This window comes from Chanos chanos, chromosome 4, assembly GCF_902362185.1.
Source record: "Chanos chanos chromosome 4, fChaCha1.1, whole genome shotgun sequence".
Lineage (NCBI taxonomy): Eukaryota > Metazoa > Chordata > Actinopteri > Gonorynchiformes > Chanidae > Chanos > Chanos chanos.
The window spans coordinates 20,522,678-20,545,164 of NC_044498.1; the positions used below are offsets into that span (position 1 = coordinate 20,522,678).

The 22,487-nt window shown below is 38.9% G+C and overlaps 1 protein-coding gene across 1 annotated transcript in view; it reads right to left on the reverse strand.

Annotated features, from left to right (window-relative positions):
* Positions 1-334: 334 nt before the first annotated feature.
* wnt7bb (wingless-type MMTV integration site family, member 7Bb) overlaps positions 335-22,487 on the reverse strand; it is a 33,693-nt gene continuing 11,540 nt past the window's right edge. Inside the window, exons 2-4 of the mRNA XM_030770706.1 lie at positions 22,177-22,403; positions 7,091-7,362; positions 335-814 (exon numbers count right to left, since the gene is read on the reverse strand). Coding sequence (XP_030626566.1) covers positions 335-814; positions 7,091-7,362; positions 22,177-22,403 — 979 coding nt within the window. The remainder of the gene's footprint in view (positions 815-7,090; positions 7,363-22,176; positions 22,404-22,487) is intronic.

The following is a 22,487-nucleotide window of genomic DNA, read 5'->3' on the forward strand; positions in this document are numbered from 1 at the left end:
GGCCAGAATTGTATCCTTCTTGTCCCTACCTCTTGTCAACATGGATACATCAGTGTATGAGCACCTGGCAGTCTTAACTCAGTCATGAGCTGGGCATGTACCTAGTGATAGTTAAGCATTTTTAACTTTATGTTAAAGCAAATATAGATTTCTGCTGTGCAAAACAATGCCATGAAGAGCTGATATTGTAAATCCCATTCTGTTTACGTTCCATTCGTTCCAAAATAACAGCTTTCTCTTTTTCGTTCGTGGGTCTCCTCCCATCGTCCCCATCGTTCATACTTCCTCCACCCTCTCCCTCTGTCATCGGGCACTGCTCCCTACGCCTCTTCCCTTATTTGCATGTGAACACCTCCGTCCTCTCACTGCACGTGTTGCATTTGACGAAGCAGCACCACTGGAACTTGCAGTTGCACTGCCACACCTTAGTGTACTGGTGCGTGTTGTAGCCTCGGCCGCAGCACAAGAGGTCGCAGCCATCCGTGTGAGGTGAGGTGCGGTTGCAGAGACGACCCTGCGTGCCGACACTGCCGGTCTTGGCATCTTCCTCACAGTAGTTGGGCGAACGCTCGATGTAGACCAGGTCCGTTTCCAGGGGCTTTCGGTAGCCCTGCGACTTCTTCACTTTGAGGAATGTGGGCTGGCGCAGACGACTGGCACGCACCACCTCTACGTGCACTGCCTTATTATATTTGTCCTTTAGCACATAGCCAATCTCACGGAACTTTGGCAGGGTGGTCCAACAGGTCTTGGTAGTACAGGACCCTGAGACACCATGGCATTTACATTCCAGTTTCATCCTTTCTTCTAGCACCTGGAGACAATAAGACAGTGAGAAATCGGGATTAGGACTAATGAAAAGGGAAAAAAATACATTCATATAAAATACTTTTCAGTTATTTAATGTGGGAGCAGAGGTTACTAGAGGGCATGTTTCAACAGCATTTGTCACTATTTCCAGAAGCATAAAACACAGGTTTGCTCATATGAGCCACTGATTCATTCTTTATATTTCATTCAAAAAATTGAAATAAAATAAAATAAAAACAATCTATCAAGGTATCATCACAAAAATACACTACTCCATTTGGAAGAAAGACAAAACCCCTCATACAAGCCTTTTATAAATTTCATTGACTGATGAGCGGAGATCAACCTTTGGAACCGATCACAAAGCATCTATATACCACAGACGCTTATTTGGAAACTGTTGTACATACAACTGGTATATCAGAGTAAAGTCAAGTCTTTAGTCCTGCTCCAAATACAATCCTCCATTTATGAATAAACCAAAATTATAAAGTGAAATTCCTGCAATATGTTTGGTAAGTGAAGCCCGAGAACATAAACTGGAAAGAACCCAAGTCCCAAGTGCTGCAGCAATAAATAAATGTTATCAACATACTGAATGAAAAGAGACCCACTCAGCTATAGAAAATGATGATTTACTTATTAAAAACATTCTGACTTGAGATAAGCACGCGTACCCGCAATTCACAGTGCAACACTCGGGACAAATAAGACATGCAAAACTAGACAGTACGCATAAACAAACAAGTGACTTTTTCCTACAGTACCTTTTTCTAGAACACTTTTTTAAGCACGTGTTCATTTCCATGAACACAAAGAAGCCCGCAAAATGAGAGAGCAACAAGTTCAGAATCACATTAGCTAAACCTAGCATACACCAGGAGACCTTGCAGGAGAGTTTTAAGACAGGTATTAGATATCTCGTCAGCTACGTTAGTGACCAGCTTCTCAAAAGCTGGTCCTAACTGGGAAAACACATTGCATAACCTAGATATCACCACAAAGAATCTAGTCCACTGACTCATGAAATTTACAATGATTCAGAGGATACATTTCAGAATTCATATCACTGTAAATCTGCACTGGACCTTCAGTTAAAGTTTTGCGAAGGCTTTCTTTCACATGTCCAGGGAATGTTCAATGACTTCTGGAGTGCGTTACCCACGGACCCATGCTTGTGCTTGCTTAGTGATGGCAACATCTTTAATTTCAAGTTTGGTCAAAAACAGATAATCTTTGCTGGCCAAAACCTAAGTAAAGAAATGTATCCGTCATCTCTGGTTTAATCTGGATAAGCCACCGGCCCAGCTATAGCTATATTTTCTTAACAACACAGTCTCACTAGGATGGACCACAGCAATTCTTAACAAAGCTAAAGTATACAGTGCATGAATGTGGTCAAATTCCACTCATTTTCAATTATCTGAAAATTGATCTTAGCTTTTTTAGATTTGACTTTAATGTGAAACTATGTTTCCTATTCTTTATTCTCTTTTTCCCTGCTCACATTTGTGCATCTCTTCTTTTGTTTTGGTTGCCTTATGTTTTACTGGATATGTTATCGTATGTATAATACGGGAAATATCTTGTTTCTTAGATCTGATTGAAAAGATTCAATAAAAGAAGCTGATCATAAAGAAATGGATAATATGGATGGAAGATTAGGTTCATGCATGCCCATTAACTACTTTAACATATAAGAAATCTAAGCATACAAAAAGAAAGTGCATATACATACATACATACGTGTGTGTGTGTGTGTGTGTGTATATACAGACATATACATATATATGCATGTGTGTGTGAAGTGGAGGATACATACATTGTTTTACTTCCCTTGCTACAATGCCTAATCCTCAATCCCAGTATCGGAAGTATATCAGAGGCTGACTTATGGTAATGCAGTAGCATATGCATTGTGTCTTTAAAATTACAAGGTAGCATCAAGGATTTTGGGGCACTTGGGTGCTGCAGAAGTAAACTGGATGACTTTAAACAAATTCATTTAATCAAGTAGTGCACAGAAAAATACTGAAGGTTGCTCAGTCATGTATTCATTGATAAACTGATGCTAAGAGTGTGAACATCAGAGAGTTTTGAACATCGGTATATAATCATATAATCATTTAACAATAATTTAAGGGTAAGACAATATGATGGAAATAACAACAGCAACAACAACAACAACAACAACAACACACACACACACACACGCTGTAGTTAAACAGTATATATATATGAATCTTTACTAACTAATGACAATTTGGGTCCGCCCTTCTTATTGGCATATTGTTATGTACATGACACCAGTGATCCAGAAGAAAAGCCACTAGTTCTTTTGAAAGATGAATGAAGCAGAAATCTGCTCTGTGCGTCATGTTCCAGAACTTCTCATAAAAGTTCAATCATATTTAGCTCTGGTGGCTGCAGAAGCCATAGAAGGTGCTTTTGTGTATGTGGGATTATTGTCTTGGAATATGGGAACATCTTGAAGAAACAATGTTTGCCCTTGAAGAAACAATGTTTGCCCTTGAGGAAACAATGGTTGCCGAAAATGGCTTCAGGTTCCTTGACTGCAATTCTGCTGTGCAGAGTAACAATCTTTCTCAGTGTCTCCTTTGAGATAGCTGCTTATAGAAAAACAGATCCAGCACCATGTTTAACAGCTGGGGACAAGCAGAGCGGGTTGAAGCCTTAATTTAGCTTTTCTCTAAGCATAAACCCATCCAGATGTATGGAAAAATGAAAAAAAAAGCTTCTCAGATTATGTTGCTTTCTTTCACTGTATGTTTGATCATTAAACCAAGCCACTGTAAGCATTGTTACACCCTGGCCTTGATTATAAACATTTCTCAAATGGCAGCCCTTCCATAAATATCAGCTTTCTCCCAAAATATTAAGTCCCAAAGTCTGGTTTAAAACCTTATTGCACTCATAATAAAATAAAATAAATTAATAGATATCTACTCAAAAATTGTAAGGCTGAGTCATCCAGTTGCTGCAAATTGTCATACATGAAAATGATAAGTTATGTCAAGTCTTCATTGAAATGTTAAATCTTGATTTAAGCCTTGGTTGAAATGTAACCCTCCATTTATGACTAAACCTAATTTGAAATGTGTCTTGAGTTAATACAACAAAATGGAGAGGCTATTCATGAGATATCACACGGTTTAAACTCGTGGTGCACTTACACAAAGAATGTGAAATGCTACATTTTACTGGCAGGGCACTTTGTTCCAGTGCCTCTTCTTTCCTGGCTTTCTGTCTCACCAAGAGACAGACAACATTTGATCAAATCCACCCAAACTATCTCAATTTACGAAAAGCTACTATAAGCTGGCTCCCTTTGGAACAAGCTCATTTCAGAATTGTCCTGAACGAGCATGACAATGTACAAGTCATCATCCAAGATGTAGCTCTCCCTAAATCTACGGTGCAGACCACAGAGTTGTTTAAATGCAGAGACAACCTCATTTGATCAGAGGATGGAAACATTTACTTAAACTCTGTCCATCAAATTTTGTCATCTGCAACCAGTTAGTATGGTATAGCTACTATGGTGCAAGAAGAGCATCCTAGTCTCTCACATATATACACACTTACATGCACATACACAAAAACATAGAGAGAGAGAGAGAGAGAGAAAGAGAGAGGGAGAGAAAGAGAGAGAGAGAGAGAATCTCAGGGATAAATATGAGGAATTGATGTCATATGTGAGTCTCACTGTACTGGTTATGCTCACATGTTTAGATTTTGCTGCAGATGAGCAGATGAATAGGGCTTCTAGTGCTGAGAAGAAGAAAAGTATGAGAGTCTCAATTTACTTCACTGTTCTCACTAAATTTCAAGTAATGTATTGATTACTCCTGTTGATTACACTGTTCATTCAAGCATTTAATGTCTATGGAAATTCACCCAAATAACCGAACTCACAGTATGATTCACTGTCAACGTATGTGACTATGATTCAACAATTAGTTTAATGAGCATTGCTTTCTGTCACTTTTATATCCAAAAAGATGGCCAAAATTCACTAAGGAATTGCAGCTTCACAAAATGGATTTCTGTCTGCACATAAAGGGAATGCTTACATTAAATATGCTCATATCTCCTGTTTTTGTCCCACATTTTTCTAAGTTAGCTCAAATGACAGACATGCAAAAATCTGAGAGCAATCAAAAATTTCTCGCCAAAGCCAGCATCCCCAGGTTTGCCCATCCTGAATTAAATATCTCATCAGAAATTGCCTTCCCTCAGACAGCTGCAGGGGTTGAACAACAGGAGTAGCGGCACTGTATCTGAGTACTAGAGAGGAACTTATAATAATATTCCATTCCTGACTTTACACTTCATAATTCCATGCGAGGACTGGAAGGGAGGACATGGCAAACCTCCATCTTGCAAACCACGGACTGGGATTCAGCTTTCCTAGCACACACTATAAAATCTCTTTACTTCCTAATTAGATTCATTTGTCACCAGAACTCATGGCTTTGTCAAGGGGGTCTTTGCTGTTTGGGTTTGTGTTGCTTTGTGTTTGTAAATATCTAATAACAAACAAACATGGCCAAGGAGGAAGCAGGCCAAAATCTTTCCCACGAGTCTGAGATGTTGCAATATGGTGGCGAGGCCCAACGTAGCAACTGGCTAAAGCAGAAGGAGCTGCCAAAATGATGACTGTTACTTATCAATCTACGCTTCAACCCAAAATTGCAGCTTTGCGCTACTTTGGGTTTCTGGTCTGTTTCCCTGATACATCTTCGCTGTGTGACAGAAAATACCTCAAACACATGTTTTTACACAGATATCCAATCTATTTGTGCCTGCACAAATTGGAACACTTGCCTGTACTTATGGCTCGTCCACATAAACATTGTACACAGGATGAATAGAAAAAGCCCAACATTACAGCAATAATCTGACAAATTTAACAGCTAAATCTGGCTTAGACTCCTCAAGGGTGTTCTGGTTGAGCAGCGCTTTGCATTTTTCTTTTCTGCACAGTTATTTATGTGGATTTGAGTTAAGCACATTCTGACTTGGTTTACTCAGTCATGCCAAAAGTGTGTAGTAGCAAAATGAAGGAGGGCTTACAAGAGATCATAAATAACTTCAGTTCTTTTGGAAAAAACCCGTTGTTAATTGTTTTTATCTGCATTTTTTCCTTGGCAATGCTGCCTAATTTAAAATGCCAACTATAAATGCAGAAAAAAAAGAAAGTCGATGACATGTGATGTCAGGGAGTTTATTTTCCTTAAAGGCTTCACTCTGCTCAGATTGCTGAAATGTGAAAACAGGCTACCTATGACACATCAAAAATTCAGCATCAGGGCTAATATCTTTTTTTTTTATGTTTCTGTGGATTACCTCTACTGAGCAGATCAGAACAGATAATTTGCAATCATTACATTATCACATATCACAATGAAAATTCTTTGGGAATACAGTATCACTGATACATAAAATCTGACTTTCAAGTAACAGGTTCAATTTTAGTGCTACAGTCCTCTTGCACCTGCCCAGCCACTCCTCTACTTGTTGCTTACATTACCACTCTTACTAATTACCAGCATATTAGCATTTGCCTTATAAAGTCTGTAGTTACAATGACTTCTTTTGAACTTGGAGTAACCATCACCAAACAGCTTTTGACTTATCAAACATTCAGTTTCATCCAAGCCATCTCTAGAATTTTCATAAGCATGTGTGCGTGTCTTACATGCACATAAGAATGAACATACCTACTTTGGGCTACATAATATAACAGCTGTTCAAGATGTGATACTGAACACTGGTCCCCATACAAACAAAGACTATTTAACAAAAAAAACATATTCTAGGTTCTGCCTTGGATTCATTTAATATCAAGTGTTTGACCCAATCAAGTAGCGCTATTAGAAGAATTGCTGAATTCAAACGAGGAATATGAGTAGAGACTATTTTTGAGTCACATCCTCATTCCTCTTACTCTCTCCCAAAATCACCTCTCCCAAAAGAATGAAGTTCTAAACTGGTTCTTACATTCAGCAAATTGCGTACAGACAGAAAAGTGCAAATGCTTGAAATTTTTACTTATGTTAAAGTCATGAGCACATATTTCAAATCAGTACATGCAGAGACAGAGAGAGATCATTCTTAGCATATCACGTATGGATACATGATCAAATTAAGCAAGAATGTATTCAAGGATCCATCTCTCTTGAAAGAAGTCAGTAAAAGCATTTCATATAATCGAACATGTCATGTGATGTTACTATAGAATCTCATGATGAGGTACCTTTCTTCCTGCTTCATTGTTGTGGAGATTCATCAGTCGCCGGGCGTTTTTTTTAATCTCACGGGCATCGACGAACCTCCGCGAGAACTCAATGCCGTACTTGATGTCAGCTGAACACCCGCCCCACTTCCAGCCCTCCTCTTGGTTATAGTAGCCCTGCTTCTCACGGTCGCAGCCGCAATGGCTCAGGTTGCCTTGACTGCAGGCAGCCGTCACAGCATGGGCAACTCCAGCGGCTGTGATGGCATACGTGAAGGCTGCTTCCCTACTGCCTGAGGAAAAAGAGAGAACAGGCTGTGACATCTGCTCCCTGAACATGAGCTAGAACTGAGCCACCACACAATTTGCTAATGCTGGTTAGCTCTGAGCGTGTGTCAAATAAAAAAAAAAAAAAAAAGACTTTTCCATATCAAATAGTCATAACTGACACTGTTGGAGAATTTTGGAAGATTGAAAATGTTGCATACGCTAATAGACCAGAAGAGGCTCAAGACAGTTAGGGAGAGAATTTTACAAATGTTATCCAAAGTCTCTGCAATGAGTATAGCTGATTATCATACAGTTCTCTCCAAAGCTATTAATGCTCTTGGTTATATAAGACGAAGGTTTTTAATATTTAATATCCAGTAGAGGTAATGTATTTAATCCTAAATGCTAGTAATTGCTCAGAGAAAAATATTCTATTCAACATACTCTTTCAGATATCAAAATCATCTCAATCAAAAGGAACTTTATTATTGTCCAAGTCTCATATCTGGTGAATAATAAAGTCTCAAACAAGTTAAGGCACATGTAAATTCCATTTTTCATTTCTACTCAGAAGAAAAGTGAAAGGACTTTTTCACAGAAAGACCAAGAATGGTTCCCTTGAAAGTCAGGAGCTGGTTAAGAATATATAAATAAATATAAGGCCAGTAATTAAAAAGATTAAAACCACAGGAACAGTGGTAAACCTGTCTGAAAAAGGACACAAGTGCATCTTGCCCCCACATGCAGCGAAGCAGTAGTTTGGTGAGGCAATGAAAAATCCAACCATCATGGTTGGATCCATCATCGAACACCACCTCCACACTGACAGGCTCTTTGGAGGGGTTGCCAGAAAAAAAGCCTCTATTTAGGGATATCAACCAAAATAAATGCTTGGAGTAAATGGCACTGGAATGCGATTGGAACTGGATTTCATGCTAAGGATTGAAAACCAATTTTTAGCTTTTAGTCATGCACCTCAGCAGTGGGTTTGGCATGTAGAGAGAGGCATCACTATGTTTACCCATGTGATTTTAAGCATACCTCAAAATCAACCAAAAAATGGTTAATTGACCACAAAATTGCTATTTTGCAATAGCTATCTCAATCTCCAATCTTGTCCAGATCAAAATTTGTGGTTTTACGAGGGCAGTCCACAAGTGCCGACTGACAGATTTTGAAAAATTCTGCGGTCAGGTCCAATATGTTCATTAGTCCCATAAAACATTATGAAAACAATTCAGCAGTATTATTGTTGTAAAGGCAAAGCGTATTAAGTGCCTAGAACGGATACATTCATAATCTGAAAGGTATTTTGGTTGACTCCACTGAATGATTACTGAAGGGGAACATGCTTAAGACTTGAAATATAATTTAGTGTTTGCTCAGCATTTCACGTCTTTTTTAATAAATATCAATGTAAAAATGATCATGATCTTCATAATTAGTTAAAGGCAATTGTACATTGTTAGGAGGATGAGACAGTAGAAAGAATGCTTCTCATATTCTTGCAAAATTTGTATTCGATTTGAGAGCTGAGACCATTGCTTAAAAAAAAAAAGTCATTTTACCATGCTTTAGAATTCTTTGCCATTCACTAAATGGGAGGTGAAAGTCTTTTGTGGTCATTGCAAAACATCTATATGATTTTGAATACAGCTTTAAGTCTGAAAGAGTAAACATTTTACAAGGCACATTGGAACTATACATAATAAGGGGGCATTCCCAGAGAGAAGGGTATTCCCAGCTACAAGAACAACCCTTAGTCTGCCTTGCCTCTGTGTTTCCCCTTCACCTTAGTGAAATTACAGTACTGGCAATGTGCTGACCACAAAGTCTTTAAACAGCCTGTGAATGTGCTGTGCTCTATGATTTCAGACAGGGAGGAAGTATTGCAGATGCTGTCCAAAGTGCTGAATTCCCACCCAAGAGCACCTTGCAAGTTGGCCACAATCTTTTCAGGCAAGGTCTACTGGTCAGACGCCAATATTAACTCATGTGTGATTTTCTTTTTTATATATATATATACAGTTTATGCTCTGCTTTGAACTGTTCAAAGGAAGTATTTGAAAATATCAAAAGTTGTTTCAAAATACCTACTTGTTAGGAGAAATAAGGTGAACAGCCTAACAACTACATCAGAACACATGTTCTGGTAAGATCTTCAGGATGCTACACTATGTGTCCATGCTGCCATGCTACACTAGACTGTAAGAAGTGTCCTAAACTCATGAGATAGAAAATATTTACAACCAAACATCCAGTGTTCACAGATGTGTGTGACAGAATAACCAGTGTTATTTGTTTGGTTGACTGTTTGATACACTGGCATGCTCTATGGGGGCACACCAGTTCACTCATACTACCACTTCTACTGAACAGCTAGAGGTTGGAGTTAAGCAAAGCTGGAGATTTTTTTGTTTGTTTTGGCTATCATTATTAATTTGCTAGGAGAGATTAGTTGCTACAGATGATGCACTATTACTGTTTATCCCAATCTTAGCCACAGAGATTCACAGCAACATAAAAATTGAACAAATGATGATTTGTAATAATGGTCATATGAAAAGATGCCAGAGGAAACATGTTTATCATGTTTTTATACATGCAGAAGTGGAACCTTAACTCTTGATTCGTGAAAAGTTTAAGTTAACTTTGACAATATAGTACTGTAGTAATAGAATAGAATAGAATAGAACAGAATAGAAAAGAATACCACAGTCCAAACACAGTTTTGTGTTTATCAGAAGCCATCTTTAAATCACCAAATGAACATTATGTTTGACAGATACAAACTGCAACTTATATTTCAACACCTACACTTCTCTCCATAAAAATACAGCTAATTTTCATGCTTACATCTTAAAACCTCACACACATCCACAAGGTTCAGACTTTACACCCATAATCTCTGCAAAATGTTACCTTTCTCCAGCTCTAAACTTTGTGGTCAGTCACATTTGTGGCTGCAAATCCAAATTAGACCTTATCCCGGCTACGACTTCTGTGGCCAGTGCCCTCTCCACTCGTTGCTGGGCGCTGACTCACAACCATTCTGGTTGCCATGAAACCATCCTCCACACTAACCCCCCCACCCACCACACACACACTGCCAGTGTAATGGTAAAAACAGAACAGCATCAGGGCCATTTTCAAGGAAAAGGGTGGTACCCATGTATCGTGGATGTGTGCATCACTCTGTGGGTCTGTCAAACCTCTTTGGCTCTGGGGAGAAAATGATGGTGCTCTGATTGGTTGTCACCCCTTGTTGCATCTGGAAGTGCTGAGCCTAGCAATAAGAGCAAATTATGGTGAGGCAGAGGGAGAAAGTGTGCTTTATATTTATGCAGTGATCACCAGCTAGCCTGGATCTGAAGCTAAACTGTTTATATAGCTGTTAGAAGCTTATGTCGCTATTGACTGTGATTCACATGCTGTAGGAGAAACGAATGGCCAGTCTTACAGACTGCAGTTAGATCATGTATATTTGATATATATGGAATCAGAGGTATCTTAGACTTCATTTCTACTGTTTGCACAATATGTCAAACCACTACAAGTATACATACTCAAATACCTCTCTTTACACTAAGCTGTCATTTAATGAAAAGAAAATAAATACGAGCATTTAATCTAGCTGTACCTCTACTGGGTGATCTAGGTCAAGCCTTTACACAGCTTGGGTTACGTTTTACTGTTTCATCTCCCATTTGAAAAGCAACAGCTGGACGTAAACCACTAAATTATCTGTGCTTAATAGGGAGTATTTTGATTCCATTCTGTTTAACTTATTAAATGGTATACATGTTGTTACAGCGTACTCTTCACTGTATCTGACAAAAGCTTCTAAAAAGTAAATTTGTCAACAGATTTAAGTAGAACCAATAGTTTAGGCAAGATAAAGAGATTTCAATGCTGTTAGGAAATGTATGTTTTCAGGGTGACTGAAATGTCTCGATTGTAAGGGAAGCGCTGCATGTGAGTTAAGAGCCATAATGGTGTGAACATTTATGCGTATATTAGCATGAATGGCTGTAAGTATGAATGGAAGAGGTGTGTACTAGTGGCTTGAGGTAGCTCTCGCCTCCTTTACAGGCGTGCGGTTTGTGAAATGCTGCAGTAGAAAAAACAAAAGCCCATAGAGGCCAGCCCCAAAGCTCTGACAAGATTCCAGGAGGAACCACCCTGGGATAGCCTTGTATGCTGCCAGTGGAAAATTGGACTAACGAGAAAACCTCAATGAACTTGGAAAAGTCTGAAGAGAAGAATAGGGGAATATTAAACCAGATGTTTAATGGAGTTTAGTGGCAAGTGTCTGTGACAGTGTCCAAGATGGGTAAGGAAGAGAAGAATCAGCACTATATAAATGGTTGTGCTTTCTCCATCCTTCTCTCTGATTCAGGACTCTTTGGTAGTATGACTTCACCCACAGACGAGGTGGGCACGGGAACCAGGGCCTTTTTGCGTCAGCTGACCGCTTTGGCTCAGACGCAAAAATCATGTTTTGCAGTTTGAAATGGCCCAAACATTTTTGGACTTGGTGCCTCCCTTTTTGACAATGTGTGTTTAAATAAGAAGTCGTGTGGGCTGTATGACACAGTACAGGAGATTTGCAATGAGAGAGTACGGTTCGTACTAACGACGGTCCGAGTGATCTCCTTAGACGCATTCTGTGGTTCATTCATATTACTGGCAAAGAGTCGGGGAACAGTCAGGGAACAACAATCAGGAATAGTTTTAAGGACCAGATGCATATATAAAAGACATTGAGGTTTTGTAGAAAGCCCCTAGGGTATGAGGTCCTTCCTTTAGCCTGAGTCAGACAATAATGCAGTAATTACATTGTGTAATTTTAATACAGTGAGGTATATCTTTTGTGGGTAAATGTTATGGCACAATTCTTACATATACATAACATGCACTTTGGCTTAATTTAACACTTAAAAATAAACACTGCTTAAAAGAACAAATGTGAGTCTTCAATCGTATTCAAATAGTTGCCAAGAAGGTAATATATAGTTATGTTTAAGACCTTCTAAAATGGGGCTAGAGAAAGTCTGACTACTCACAGCAGAGGATGCATTTAAAATTTTAAAGTATTAAATATTTTTTGTCAGACTAAAACAAACACAAGCCAGCCATTTTGAACAGGGGATGAATCCAGGATGGTTTGCTAGTAGTCCTGCTAGTAGTTTTGCAATAAGCTGCCTGACAGAGAAACCATTCAAAACCAGTTTTAAGCACTGAAGAACTTTGAAGTACGCTACATAAGAGGGGGAAATGGGGTGTCTTCTGTTTTGATTTGTTTATATCTTGGACATGGTTCACTGGAGGATTACAGTGCTTATTTTAGGAAAACCCCAAAACTTTATTATCCACTGACATTATATTATTTACTACAGCATGGATTACAGTAACATTCCCTTTACAACACCAATACCATTTGGATGCAGAGCCATGCAAGATTAAAAGGAAATAGTATGTCTCCCCATACAAGAGTACTGTCTGTACTCACAGTAAAAGAGTCTAGAAAATATATGATTGGCATGCTACCTAATTCTGCCATTCAGAGAGCTTGTGATATTGTTCTTTTGAAAAACAGAAGAAAAAAGTGGCACCTGCTGGTGTTCCTGAGTTGCTGCAACAGGGTCAGGGTGATGTTGGGGGGGGGGGCATGAAGGCAACCAGACCCAGAACCTCTGCCTTTAGCCACTGATTGAGAACCAGCTCCACAGCCCATTTCTAACAGTTCTATGCTTCTACCAGTGTAAAAGAAGCAATGCATTTTTCTCAGACACACCTATGCAGATGAGTTTTTTGAATGAGTTATGCATGCATACATGGAGAGGACTAAGAAAAAAAACTTTCCCAGATTAATATTATGAGCTTACATTTTTACTAAATGTCTCATCTAACTGTCTGTCTACAAATAGCTACATGTGCTTCACCTCTGAATACATATACAGCTGCTGTACTCCCATAGAACAATACAACTGATGAATACTTGAAAAAACTTGAATATGAGCATTTCCGACTATGCAGTAGCAGAATTAGTACTGGAATTGATAAGAATGTAGAAGAACATTGTAGACCGCTATGATGAATGGATCATGCAGACATATGAACTAAGCGAAGTTCAAACAGACACTTGAAAACACGTATGTTGTGCCAGGGTTGCCAGCACTATTGCTAAGCACCCTGTCTGTAGGGCCTCATCAGGAAAAAAAGAGAGTTGGAGAAAAAACAAGAGTCCCTGCTTTGTATATCAATCACAGAGTTCAGGACTGCCTGAAGTGCCTTACACTACTGTTTTCCTTTATGCTTTCTGTAACGTTGCTATGAGCATATGTGCCCCAACAAATTATAGGCAAAGGTTTGTGGTCCATGAGGTTTGCAGCTGGAGGAATTAGTGTCGCTGTGTTCCTGGTCAATAAAATAATATTGTTTTACCAGAACAGCATATTTTTCAGCAATTCACAGTTGCAATATGTCACAGTGCCTGTGTACGATATCTGTGTGTATGCATTCAGAGTTTTATCAATACCATGTAAGGGAGGTCAGTAGGTTGAAAGAGTAACTCTTTGTGGCTCACTGGAAAAAAAAAAATCAGCCTGACAGACTGAAACCAAGCTGTTATTAGAAGTAAGCAATCTTTCAAAACTTGTTTAACTTTAAAACTGTGACACAATGTCTACGCTGGGCAAGTTCTCCAAGCCATACAATTTGGCAGGTGAGTCCAACCTCCTATTCAATCATTACAGAATCATCATATGTTCTGTAATTTGCCATGATAGTGTAGCTTGATGGACACACTGCAAAATGGGATTGAGTTCATGTGAGGTCACTGATTGAGGCTGGTTTAACTCTATAAGCATCGCACATGAGGACAGCAACTTAGCTAAGAAATAATGATTCTTAAATGGGTCAAGCAATAGGAATCTTCTGAAGGACTGTTTCCTATTTGCCTCTTTTTAAAAATATTCAGCCTTTGTAAGGCTTTCTGCTACCTCCCTGACCACAGATAAAATATCTGATTGTAATTTTAATCCACACTTTAAGTCTCAGATTTCCACTGAGGCCTAGTTGAGTGTTAAAGACTCCAACATTCTAATTTGCATTTCACTTTCAACAATGTTCCACCATCATGCTTTGTGATTGTGGGCACTGGTGAATGTGCGCTCAGTCGGTAGTTTGGTGATCTGATTGTGTCAAACAAAGAGTGCTTTGAGGTGATCTTTTCACATCCTGTATTCTCGTCACCACTGGCCAAGCCATTGCAGACAGACACTGATCTCCCCTGATAACAGTGGCTCTCCAGCCATGAGCCAGTGGCTGGTTCCGCTGGGCCAGAGGGATAACCAAGGACGAAAGGGGGGAGGGGTAGTGGGGTAGGGGCAGTGAGCCGAGTCGCATCAGCATGGACACATGTTCTCTCTGTCAGACCACCAGACACCAGAGGCCTTGATTACGCTTGAGCTGCTACCCCGCAAGCCCTCCTCTAACTGAGTCTATGAATGGAGCCCATGATCTGTCTGTGAACCAAATACTTATCCAAATTTCACACTCATTGAAATGTACAAATTTTCTACACAACTCTCTCTCTCTCTCTCTCTCTCTCTCTCTCTCCAGACCTGTTTGATTGCTCTTCTCTTTTTTCTGACATTAAATACCTGATAAGGAAGAGAATGGTTCACATGTTTCCATCTTGGCTGTATGTACACATCCCTTTCTGTTTGCTCTGGCAAGGCTGTGGAAGAAGGCAGTGGATTATAGCCTAGCCACATGATGATAACTCTAAAATGGGCTTTTATTCCACGCCACTCTCGCATAGCACTGTGGTAGACATGCATCATTTCAACAAGGGTTTTCCTCATGAGCTTCTTGGCCATCCCACTGCCCCTCCATTTTGTACTCTCTGGACCAATGATCAAACACATACATGCGTTGAAGTAACGAGTGAGCTCTAACACAATGTGGTATAGATGCATGTTTGAGGTGAACTTAAAAGAACGTGAGTCTACTGAGGTAGTTTCAAATGACATACAGAAAACCTTGTTATTTTCATGTAAGCATAATCTCATAATTTTGGCGCATTTGATTCTTTCATGTACACTGTGTAGCTCAAAAAACAACAGAAATTACAAGACAATGTATCTGCAGTCCACACTTCAATTTTGAGGCCCAAAGTGTCCTGTGTTTTGAAACTAAAGTAGGTATATCTAGATCAGTGGCCATTACCCTTGAAAACTGCAGGGACTGAAATTAAAACGTCATGTAAAGAAGCAATACAGACGATGAAATTAAAACAGCAGAGTATCCAAGCAATTTCATAAACATGACAATGGCAGTAAGATAATCAGCCATGTAACTGTATCGTCTATATGATGTACATCTATGGAGTGAAAAGAAGATACACTACAGTGTTTTTATCAGAAGGTTCATCTTTGTCATTGTGTTACATTCAGATTCCCATAAAAAAACAGACTTTTCATGAGAATGGGCCAACTTCAGCAAAAATATTTGGCCCTCACACAGAATTTATGAGGTATAACATGAGGTGCACCAAATCACTACTTTAGCAAGAATTTAATTACGTAGGTTTGCTATCTCTGCACTGCTCTGGGGAAGAATTATGTTCTACTAAAAATTCGACATGCACATAGAAACCACCACCCATTATAAGCCCTTATACACCCACAGATACACACACTTGAATAATTTGCTGAACTTAAATTTTATGAGGCATTTGGCTCTTCACTGATGGCAGCAATTGACATTTCAACAGCAAAGATGTTTCTCATTTTATTTGATGTTCCAATTCAATATCTAGATAGAATAATGTTGAAAAGAAATCTTGGGATGGTTGAAAAAGTGCAGCTGGTTAAAATTAATATTTCACAAGGCATTTACTTTAAATTAGCAAACAGACAATGTGCACATAAATTAAACCAGATATATACTACTCTCAGCATAACCATGGGTTAAATATGTTTGATTACATCAATAATTTGCAATCTTGCTGAGATATTACAAAAATGATTGCATTTGGACTCTCAGGATATAGTATCACCATAAAGTCAGAAAACATATTTTAAAAAAAAGAAGGTATAACTATTCATTTAACTAAAGAGGAAATGCAGAGTTTGGGTCATTTTTACATTATCAGGTGATATAGTATATCGAATAAAGAATATCACCAAGTTTGGTGATCTTACCTGAAACACCCATCTAATATGGGCTGTAAACAGGATGTCAAACCTGGGTGACAAGCTGCTTAGATGCAGATGCAGATGCAGATACTGCTTGGCCAAGTGCTTGGTCTGGCACCAATCGATAGTTGCTTTGTGGTGGCTTTAGATTCCATCTGATCATTTTTGCAGCTGTTTGTCTGTTCATTGATGCTAATGGCATTTCTATTATTTGCCGCATCTGGCTTAATGTTAGACAGTAAGTTGTTAAAAAAAACATCTAACAAGCCTATGACATGATAGCAGAGGACTTAAAAAATACCAGTGGTATTCTAACCTTAAAAATGCCCCAAAAAAAAAGGCATCAGCGATTTGGATCAAAGTTTTTACAGAATGGTCAAAATATACAAAGCTCATCCAGACAGCACACTGACTTTTGCAAAATACAACAAACAGTAGCTTTAATCCTGACCAACTTCTTAGACAAAATTTCATACAAAAGATCTACTGCAACATTTATGAGAACTCAGTTTAAAGTTCTTCAAAGAATGCCTGAATTGATCCATTTCACCACTGATTTGATATTAATAGGAAGGAGAACAAGAAGACTGCTGATGCCTGACATTTTTTATGGGTGAGTCTTAGCAGATAAGTAAATGGAAAATGAAAAATGGTAGGTTAGGGAAATGAACAAAAACAAAGAGATAGTGATATAAATCACTCTACTGGCAGAGTTACATTTCTGTTAAAATATAATGCAGAGGAACAAGCTCTCCTTTATCGTATAAATATGAAAATTACTTTTCATACCATGTGGCCTCTCAACCATGGAGGAAAACAGAGACCACAAGTGCTTGTTTTTGCGACCACAGATACTGTAATCTTATAACTATAATTTAGGGTTTACCGCTTATTGTTTCAAAGGTGAAAACGAGAACCTGGGAGTGTGAATGATGCTGTAGAAAAATTCTAAACAAAACAAACAACTCTCCACAGAGTTCAGCATATTGCTCTTAAAACAAAAATACCCCCCCCCCCCCCCCCATTTATGGTTAAGTGTACCAGTCACCAGTTTTACTGAATCCTCTGATAGTTCCTTGCAGTACTAAAGTAACAAACCTTTATGGTATTAACTGAAAAGGGGGGGGGGGGGGACTAAAGCCACATTCAAGAAATGACTACAGATGATAAAAATACAACATCCACACTGCTTTAAACGGACAGGAATAATATTGTTAGCAACTGTCTTATGTTACAAAACCTCATGACATTAATCTCATTATTTTCTTAACAGTACGCTAGTTTTCACAACAGCCTCTCTTTTCCTGGGCATTTGGGCTTTTCAAATGTTGGCATCTTTCAAGTCTGATGAAGTATGTGCCTCTTTGCCATTTTTTTCAAGGACATGTGGAAAGAAGAACTGAATTAATTTGCTGCATCACCCATCCCTTGTCTCAATATAAGGTCATTTGCCCTGTGGCTCAGCACTTAGCCTAGCTTCTCTGGAGTTCATATCAATTCCAAAGACCAATCAAAAATTTCTATAAAAACTTGTGAAAGCCAATGTTGTAACAACCTCCGTCTGAACACCAGTAAAATGGTGACGGTAGCAATTTGCTTTGGCAAACTGCATCATTGAAAAGGCACTCCATTTGGGAATATAACTGTGGCACCTTCCTGTTTCATACAGTCTGTGCTTATATCGAGTAAGAGACATGAAACAGACAGCTGTGGTTGGGTGACTCTGTGTGGAGTTTTCGCCAGTTGTTTTTTGGGGGGGGGGGTTTTCCCTTGGTACAAACTCTAAAGCATCTTGTGCAAATACATTTTCTTGTGCTGTCTCCTTTTTGCTGTACGCCATCCCTTGGAGTGCTCTTGCTGAGTTTTTTCCCTGTGAAGCCAGCCGCACCATAACTCAGTGGCTGTCAGCCTGGCCCAGCAGTGAGTAGGTGCAAAGCGAGCCGCAAGGCAATGTAGGTCAAGGAGTCAGGACAGCCCACTATCTGCAAGCGACTCTCAAATGATTGAGAGCGCCTTTTTGTTTAAAAGCAATACGGTGTGAAATGAAAGGGAAAAAAGAAAACTAAGGGAAAAAAGTGAATTGTTTGTTGTAGGATCTCCATTCTTGGATCAGGTCCCTCAGCCTTTAATAGCTGTCTTAATCTCCTTGGAGGCTTTTAGTGCTGGTTAGAAATAAATGTAGAATTCATCACACGTTAAGAGGTTCACCTGCTCGAGTGCAGTTCTGTCTTGTGCAATGTCTGAGGGCAACATGGCTTGAACTTGGGTAATATTTTTCAGGAACCTCCGACAATTCCCTTTCAAATGAAAACGATGAATCACCATGGTAACAAACAGGATAGAAAGTTAAACAAAAAAGAACTTGCTGTCAGCACCTTGATTTCTAATGCAACTGGCTTTCATGTTGTCTAATCAATAACAGGCTCTGTCTGCTCATTTTTTGAGAAAATCAGGTGCACATTGCTTAAAGTAAACTGTCGGGACAAATTGCAAACACTCAAAAAACGAAAGTGTTATTTTTGAAGAAATGACATATCATGCTAAGGTGCACCCCTGAAACCTACTTTAGGTTTTCAGTGTTTACGTAGCTGGTCAACAACTGGTCAAAATTAAAGGCTAATTTCATCTTTGGTACATCTGCAATTAACTGAATAATAGTACATTTATATCATGTCAGCTGCTGTCTTACACCAATATTTTGACTTGATGAGCCAGTTTTGAGCTTAAACTCTTTAATGACACTCATCAAAGGGCTGTGATAGAGTGCTTGCTTTACAATGTCTTACATAATATCTCCAATAATTATTATTTGTGACAACATATGTTTGGTCTCATTTGCTTCCAGCAAAGATTTTGTGAATATAGTTTATATATGTCTCTTATGAATATCAAAATACACACAAAATTTATATTCTAAATATCCACTGCAATATTCATCAGCCTGATATATCTCTCATTGCAGGCGCATTTTTTTTCTTAGCACAAATTTGTACTCCATATTTGAAATGTGTTCGCCATCTTGTTGGCAACTTTTTTTAAAAGCTGCAATCTGTCTGAGACAACATCAATTTTAACTTTGCAGTTCTTTCATGGATTACACAAGACATCCACAGGAGCCAAATGATCCCAAGAAAACAGACCGACTTCTTAGACTTGGTACCTCTAATGAACAGAGTCTGATCAATTTTCCTGTTTATTTCACAGTGTTGTGTTCTGTAGAATCCACTACAATCCACTGCAAGTACTCTCCACCCACAATCCTAAGCCTCCTCTTTCAGGGGCCTCCTCTTTCAGGGATATATAAATGTAAGTAGTAACATTAAAATGAGGGATGAATTATGTGCATTTTCTGAAACAGAATATTTACTTGAATCAAGAATGTCAGGGGGCTTTGTATATCCAACAACCCAGCTACTGATGTGTGCTTTCTTGGAAAGCTACAGTAATACCACCAGTTCTGTCCAAAACTGACCAACTCAGGCCAAGAGCAGAGAGAAAAGAATTGGGCTTGTGGTCTCCTGATCTTTAACTCTTGAAAAATGAAAGAATCTTCCCACCATCCAGAAAGTAGGACTATGCTGCTATGAGAAGAAATGGTTTAGTACTTATAAAATGGGGGATTTACATGACCAAAAAAAAAAAAACCTCCTGAGATTTTCCATTAAGTTTATTATATGGGAGACTCACTCCATAACTTCAGTGCTGGTGTTTGATGGCACTAGAAAAAAGATCTAGTTATCATTCAGCTGAAATCTCACTCACAATATGAGAAGATTCCAAATAGGCAAGTGTTTGTGGAAACTATAAATGTGATGTGTTTAAAGAAATGCAAGTGTAAGAATATGTTTTCTTAGATCGCTGTGGTAAGTTACGATTGCCTAGAGGCATATTTTACTGTGTCAGTGCCTTTCTTGAATGTCTGTGAAATATTCCATTAATCAAAATAGTGAGTTCGGCTATGTAAGACTGTGAGAGACTACTATAGATGCAACTTAAATGACTTACAATACCATCTCAGATGGTCCATTATGTCCTAGTGCATAAAGATCCTCTGCTATGCTGTTTTCAAAAAGGGCTTATCTACTTGAGTGTGGAGAGCAGTGTTTGATGTCGACTGGTTTTGTTATTGATCTCTGGCTCTTTATATGAACAAGTAATTTTGAAACCAGTTGACTTCCCTGAGAGTTTATTAATAGTCATATATATATGGTCATCCTCAAAAACTCCATGTTTGACTGTAAATGCATACGTGTTGATGTTTGCAGCTGGCAAAGCATCCTCTGTGGCTGCTCAGAGCCTGGTATGAGGGGAGATTTTGGAAAACATCTCAACTGAAGTGGAGACCATGTTTATGAACTCAATGAGTACTACATAAAGTTGCACTGAAGTATTTGTTGAATTTAATTTTGTCTATTGTTTAAAAGCTGTTACACTCCGTGGTGTAATACTACACATTGAACAGAATTTGCCTTTTTGCGTGATGAGACAATCAGTCCTTATTTTGGTAAAAAAAAAAGGTCCTTCACAGACATCAAAGCCACACCGCAAAAGTGTCAAGTTTAAACTTAAAACTAATGCATTTAAGGACTGGAGTTAAGCAAGCCATCTTTGGGTGATTGTTAACAGCTATTGGACTAACACACCATCTGACCACAATTTTAACAGCAACAAAACAGCTTTAAATGAAAGGAAATGTATAAAAGCAGCAGACTGTAAATGGGCAGACTGCACAAAAGCCATCTGTGGAATGCCATTCAGAATAAAAAGAATGCAAATGTAAATGTTTGTCTGGTTGTAGCTCATTTTGACTGCATACACACAAGAACATGCACGCACTCACACATACACACAGAGAAAGAGGGAGAGAGAGAGATAGAGAGAGAGAAGGAGGGGGGGGGGGGTGGCGAGAGAGAGACCAAAGAGGGAGACCAAGCATGGACACAACCAGTTTCAAAGATTAACAACAGATGTGTCCCTCTATTTTTGCTAAACGACACATTCTAAAATAATAACATTAGAAGTCCCCTCATTGGCAATATCATTTTTCAGCCATCTTTTTTCCCCATTAAGCTTGGGAGTTTTTTGGTAGTCACTGCATAACTTTGGTGTAGCCAGCAATGCATGGCATTTATTTAACCATGAGTTGACAACAACAACAAAAAACTTCATAGGATTCAAATAAAAGAAGCAAGAATGGATTTTAGCAAACATTGGGAGGCAATTGCTGGACTTGTAAAGTTTGGAGCCATCTTAATCATGCCCACATGTGGTTTTGCAACTTGAAGATGGAATCTGAGTATTCAGCTAAGCCAAACACCTAGGTGCAGTTTGTAGAACTAGGACTTTGGCTTAGAGTAACCTATATTTCAGATATCTTTGCTGAGCCTCATTAACTAGAAAGGTTACATTGTGATATGCAATCACCCATTTACTTCATCCCTGTGAAGATCCAAAATCCAGATGTAATCTTTAAAGGTTGAGAACATTTTTTTAGGTGAATATCATATAACTCATGCATCATCATATGAAAATGACCCAAAGGACAAAAAGCATCAAACCAAACCAAACCAAACTCGTGAACTATACAGCTGCAGGTCAAGTGCTCTTGAAGAGTCTTTGGCAAAGACTAACCTACTCGAAGTTCCTGTCCAAAGACAGTGCGCTCTCCCAGAGCAGAGCAGTTCCACCGGCCATATCGGAACTGGTATTGGCATTCATTGATCCCCAACTGGGCACCTTCACCAATGACAATGATGGCGTCAGGGCGGCTCTGGCAGATGGCACGCTGGCGAGGTGCCAGGCCAGGGATTTTGTTGCAGATGATGTTGGCACCTAGGGCCACCACAGAGGACAGGGCCCTGTCAAGGAAAAGAAAAAGATGTTTACAGTGAGACTGGAAGTATAAGAAACACCAAAACTTTTAACATAAAGATGTGCTCATC